Source organism: Mus musculus, chromosome 5 (genome assembly GCF_000001635.26).
Source record: "Mus musculus strain C57BL/6J chromosome 5, GRCm38.p6 C57BL/6J".
Taxonomy (NCBI): Eukaryota; Metazoa; Chordata; class Mammalia; order Rodentia; family Muridae; genus Mus; species Mus musculus.
The window spans coordinates 108,445,836-108,451,278 of record NC_000071.6 but is presented as its reverse complement, the minus strand read 5'-3'; the positions used below and the strand labels follow the sequence as shown (position 1 = coordinate 108,451,278).

Genomic DNA, 5,443 nt, shown 5'->3' with positions numbered 1-5,443 from the left:
ATGACTGCTTCGGCTGAGTTAGACCATAGCTACATTCTTGGTTTTACAAGAAACTGCCAACTTGTTTTCTATAGACTTCAACATTTAGAATTGTCAGTACTTTTATTTAACACTCTAAAAAAATATGGTATTAGCTCATTGTGGTTTGTTTGTTTTTGCTTTTGTTTTTTGAGATAGGGTTTCTCTGTGTAGACCAGGCTGACCTCGAACTCAAGTTCACCTGAGTGCTAAGATTAAAGGCATGTTCCATCTGGATGGGGATCCAGAGTTCATTGTGGTTTTCATTCAATTTTTTCTGGTGGCTAATGAAGTTAGTCATTAAGCCTTATTTGCCACCTGTTTTTTTTTTTTTTTTTTCTCTTCGGTGTTTTGCCCATATCCTTAATTGGATTTGAAAAACACCATGTAGTAGTCCTTTGTTAGATGTGTGGTTTGCAAATATTTTCTTGTAATCTGTGTGTATAAAAACCTCTTGATAAAAGTCCCGTTAGCCCTAGAGGCCAATTAAGAGAAAACTAATATTAGCTAACATGCTGAGTCTTTCAATATGTGAATAAGGTATACTTGTCCATTTCTCTAGGTTTTTGTTGGTTTCTTTCACAAGCATTGTACAATTTTTAGCATATAGGTGCTATTCCTGTTTATAGCTAAGTATTTTATATATTTTGTTTGTTTTTGTTTTTGTTTTTTTTGAGACAGAGTTTCTCTGTGTAGCCCCGGCTGTCCTGGAACTCACTCTGTAGCCCAGGTTGTCCTCAAACTCACAGAGATCCACCTACCTCTGCCTCCCAAGTGCTGGGATTAAAGGCGTGCACCACCATAGCCTGGCTGCTGAGTATTATTTTTAACCACACTTAGATTATGACTGTTTAATTTTTGTTTTAATTTCCACATCTTCCACATTGGTAGAGTGTTTTAGGAAGGCAGCTGTCGATTGTGTACTGATCTTTCACTTGATAACTTTGTTGAACTCACCTACGTAGCACAAGTGCCCTAAGAGAGTGGATGGAGGCGGATCAAAAGATTTAGAGATGTGACAATACAGGGGGTAACTGTGGTGATGGTCCCATTTGGTGATAGGCTTAGATACTACTTAAACAGGAAGCTGGTGACAGGCAGCTTCCCACCTAAAGCTAGGGCCCTGAACAGAGAAGTCTGAACTGCCCTCTCAATCTCTCAGGTAGAATGTCAAGACATCAAAGTCCCCACCCCAAGGCAGCTCCAGGCCATAGGAGGAGGGCATAGGGGCTTAGGTCTTCAGAGTGAGTGTGAACTATGGCCTGAGGGTAAGCAGGGGTTAGATAGATATGAAAGGAAAGGGCATCAAAGAGGGCAAAGACCACAGGCCTTATCATGGGTCTCAGGGGGACTGGCCCTTGCAGGGCACCACCAGGTTTTTCTCATTTTTCTCCTTACTGGACAGGACTTTACCTACAAATGGGGAAATACATCTGACATGCACACAGCCCCACTAAGAACACACAAAAGGCTGGAACCGCACAATAAGCTTGTTCAGACCCGTATGATTGACAGGTGGTACCATCCAATATTGAAGATAAACAGCAGGAATGCTGGTAGGTTGAGGCCAGCCTAGGCTACAACAGTGAAACTCCTGCTCAAAACTCAAATCCCTAAGCCCAAGAAATGAACAAAAAGGAATGTTAATCCTGAGGGCAAGACCATCGGGATGTGTTTGAAGGAGAGAAAACCTCTTCACTGAGAGAAAGCCACCTCCTGCCTCTGTATGGCCAGTCCCCCTATTCCTCCACAGCACAGCCTGTTCTCTGCCCCACCAGCTGGTCACTCATTCACACTAGTCTGAATAGGGCTTTTGGTACACTGGCCTTCTCTTGAACCAGCCAGGCCAGACACAGTGGCAAGTGTCAGATGACTCTTGTCAACTGCTTTAGGCCAGAGTCAGGCGACAAGGGCAAATTAAAGAGTCTGGAAGCTATCTATCTACTCGCGGGCAGGGATGGTGTAGTTAGGTTCAGCCTTTCCTCGTCCTCCACCCCGCCTCTTTCTCCTCTAGGAGGAGTCTAGTGACAGGCCTAGATTGGAGGCTTTTGGAACTGTTCCGGCTCTCCTCCTCCAGATTGGCCTCAACTTCAACAATTTGGAGGACCTTTAAGGAAATGCAGACTTTGCTGAAGTAGAGACCCACTTCCCGCACCTACCACTGCGAACGTGTTCCTAGTACAGGCCACACACACACTTGTATCCAAGTTACCTCTAAAAGGGAATTTTTCCCCTCCAGTTTCCACCTTGCCGAGTAATTCTGGCTTCTTTCACCAAACTTGTCCTTTGGGGCGGAGACTAACCAGATCATTCCGCCCCGCCCTGCTCCTGGGACAGCCTGCCTACAGCCTCAGCGCGTTGCAGTGTATGAAAGTGGGCGGCCTGCGGACACTGGCATGGCCGGGACTATGGATAGGCTGGAAGACTGCAACAGCCCGGAAACATCTGGGACCGCCGGAGACGCGTTGCCTAGTCCCCGAGTGTATGCGCGTCGCTGGGTCTTTCTGCTGGTGGTCAGCCTCCTGAGCTGCTCCAATGCGATGGTACAAGGGTGCTGGGTCGGGCGGGGCGGGGTCTTTGTAGCAGCCTCAGCGCCAGCAAGACTGTTTTCGTGCGGTCACAGAAAAACGACCTTTCTTCTGGCTCATCAAGTTGTAGAAGAAGGGGCAAATGCCTGTCCTGCCCGATGTGGAGCAGCCAGGGAAACAGGTGTCTTAGGCTCAAGGGTCTCAGCCCTGCAACATGTTGTTTTCTCGAACTATCCCTAGCCCCCAAATGCTGGACCCTTCGTCCTTCCCTCTTCATCCCATCAGGCGCACTTGGACTGCAAGTGGTCCTCCCAAGGCACAGGTACACAGCACTTGAGTTTGAGCGGAGGGAGAGAGAGCGTGGAGCTGCTACCATCAGCTGTTCAATCCTGTTTCTGGTGCTGGATCCGGTACCTGTAAAGGAACTTTGGGTCACATGCGGCCACTCAGCTGGATAGGTAGCATTTGGGCCATACAGCTAAGAATTATAACAAATATAGCACAGACTGTGCCGAGCATGTGGGACCATGAAGCCCACTGGTCACAGTGGAGACCCAGCCAGGATGGTGACACGATCAGGTGTCCAGCACACTAGGGGTTCAGTTGCCAACTGGCATTCCGTGCGAACCAGCAGCAGGTTGAATCGCATGGCCTTTCCTTTTTCCCCCCGGCTGTGCTGGTTGTGAAGAAAGAGCTTTGAGTAAAGGTGTGAATACATGTCATGAGCCTGGAGTATTCTAACTGTGGCAATATCAGAAACTTCTCTCCTGGTAGCTAGCTTTGCTGAGACTTGTTGCTGTGGGTTGGCTCACAGTTCCCCTTTCTAACACTGGGAAACATAACTGGTTTGGGGTAGCTGTCTGAGGACACACGTAGAAATCTACTTGAGTTTTTCCTTTTGTAGATAAGGCAGGTTCCTGGGACACTTGGGTGATGTCCTGCTGTCCTAATGGAGATGGAATATTACCCTGATACTGTGAAATGACATGGTCCCGGCTGGGTCCCCATTATGACCAGTGGGCTTCAAGTTTAGTCATGCTTCCTGGAGCCCCTGATCATTTGTCTGTAGCTAGTGACTGGGTGCCAGGGTTCTGAGAGAGCAGCCTGAGCAGGCAGGCACAACAGGGCTTCCGAAAGACCGGGAGATGGACCAGTGTTTTGGATGGGAAGGAGATCAGGGACTGAGTCAGGGTGAGACTGAGAGCTCGTTGAAGTATTCTCATTCTTACTCTTGTACAGTTAGATGGATGGATTTTTTTCTCCACCCATCTGTTGTCTTACACATGCTAGAGATCTCTCTGCCCACTTTTATGTGGGGCCACAGCTCTGGGAGGAGCAAGGACAACCCCGTGAGACTTGAGATATGGGCTCTGTTTTTCTTGTCTACCACAGCATGTTTTGTAAGCATCCCTGGTCCCCTGTCTGCTCTACGAAGCCAGGCAGGAGGCAGCTAGGCCTGTATCAGCTGCTCTCTAAGATCTGTTTCTTGTGTTGAAAGAAATGCTGCTGTTGCACAACCTGGTGTTTCCCGAAGCTTTGTGGTGGGGAAGCCTGGCACTCTGTTCAGCTCTGGAGGGTGTGACCCTCTGTCATGTTCAGTAGGGTTCATCAGGAACTTTGGTCTGGGGCACACCCTTGTTGGGCCATATATCTATTCTCTCTGCTGCTCTAAGCTTGATGACTCCTTCTCTCCACCCAGCTCCCCATACTTCTTCCAGAAAAAAAAAAAACCTTCCTCCACTCTGCACTCTTCTGCTCGCCGGGCTTCAGAGTGCAGCCAATGCCTATTTTGCAATGCCTAACATGGGAGAGTATGTGCAAAGTGAGATGCCATCAATTCTCTCCCATCTCTAAAGAAGTCCCAGGCTCTGAACTCTTCTGTCCTTGGCTCTGTCTGCCCCCTCCTTGGTCCTCATGTATGTCCCAAGCCCCAAAGGCTTCATTATCCATCTAGATGCCTGCCATGGAGTCGCCACCACACACCAGACCTCATGGTCCCTCCCCCAAATGTGTTCCTTATCCATCTTGTCTCAGCACATTGCTCAACCATAAAATTCGGAACCATGGCTACCATCTGCCCTGATTCCCTTTTATCCCTCTCTTACCCTGTGTGCTCCAGTAGTGTGTCCTTAAGTATTATGACTTACTCAGTGTCCAGGATGTCCCACCCACTGAGATTCTGGCTTCTCTGTCTCATTACTCACAGCCATGTCCCAGATGCTCACTCTCCTCTTTCTGTCACCTTTAACACAGTGCCTCCCAGGCAGTGGACACTAACCCTAGTGATTGACTTCAGCTTCCTCAGAGAATCAAGTCAATCCTAATTAGATTCATGGCCCTACAGTCCCTGGACAGGTTTTTAGCCTCTGTATCTGCCTCCAGGCTGGTTCATGGTCCACTGCTGGTTAGGCTGTAGTCCATGCCTGTCTGCTTTCTGGGTTTGTAATAGGGTAAATGTGGTTCTCTAGCAGAATGACCCAAATTTTCTATCAGGCTGTGTCCCTATAGCCTTAACAGCCACACCCATACATCCCTGCTCCCATCCTGAGCTAGCCAAATGGGGATTATAGGTTTCAGCCAGAGCAGAGCTAGCTAGGTGATATCTGTGGCCTGTAGGTGACTTATGTGTATTCCATAGCTTTGGCTCAGCTTTGCACCTGTAGCAGACACCATAGCACAGCACTTCTTCCTGTCCATGGATCAGGTCAACTGGCTGTCACTAATATACTTTGTGTTATCCATCCCATTTGGCATGGCTGCCATCTGGGTTCTGGACTCTGTTGGCCTCCGTGGAGCGGTAAGTCAGACTTCATTCCCATTCCTGCCTGGGGTGGGTGGGCTGGGGACCCTTTGACTTTGAATGCAAAACCCTGATCCCTTCAGATTAGACTCCACCA

General features: G+C 48.5%; 1 protein-coding gene across 5 annotated transcripts in view; it reads left to right on the top strand.

Annotated features, from left to right (window-relative positions):
• Positions 1-513: 513 nt before the first annotated feature.
• Positions 514-5,443, top strand: part of Mfsd7a (major facilitator superfamily domain containing 7A) — a 9,714-nt gene continuing 4,784 nt past the window's right edge. For 2 of the 5 annotated variants that reach the window (XM_006534933.4, XM_006534934.4), the window contains exons 1-2: positions 514-2,561; positions 5,185-5,343. In XM_006534933.4, coding sequence (XP_006534996.1) covers positions 2,415-2,561; positions 5,185-5,343 — 306 coding nt within the window. In that variant the 5' untranslated portion in view covers positions 514-2,414. The remainder of the gene's footprint in view (positions 2,562-5,184; positions 5,344-5,443) is intronic. The other 3 variants (NM_172883.3, XM_006534932.4, NM_001359977.1) reach the window with 3 other exon arrangements.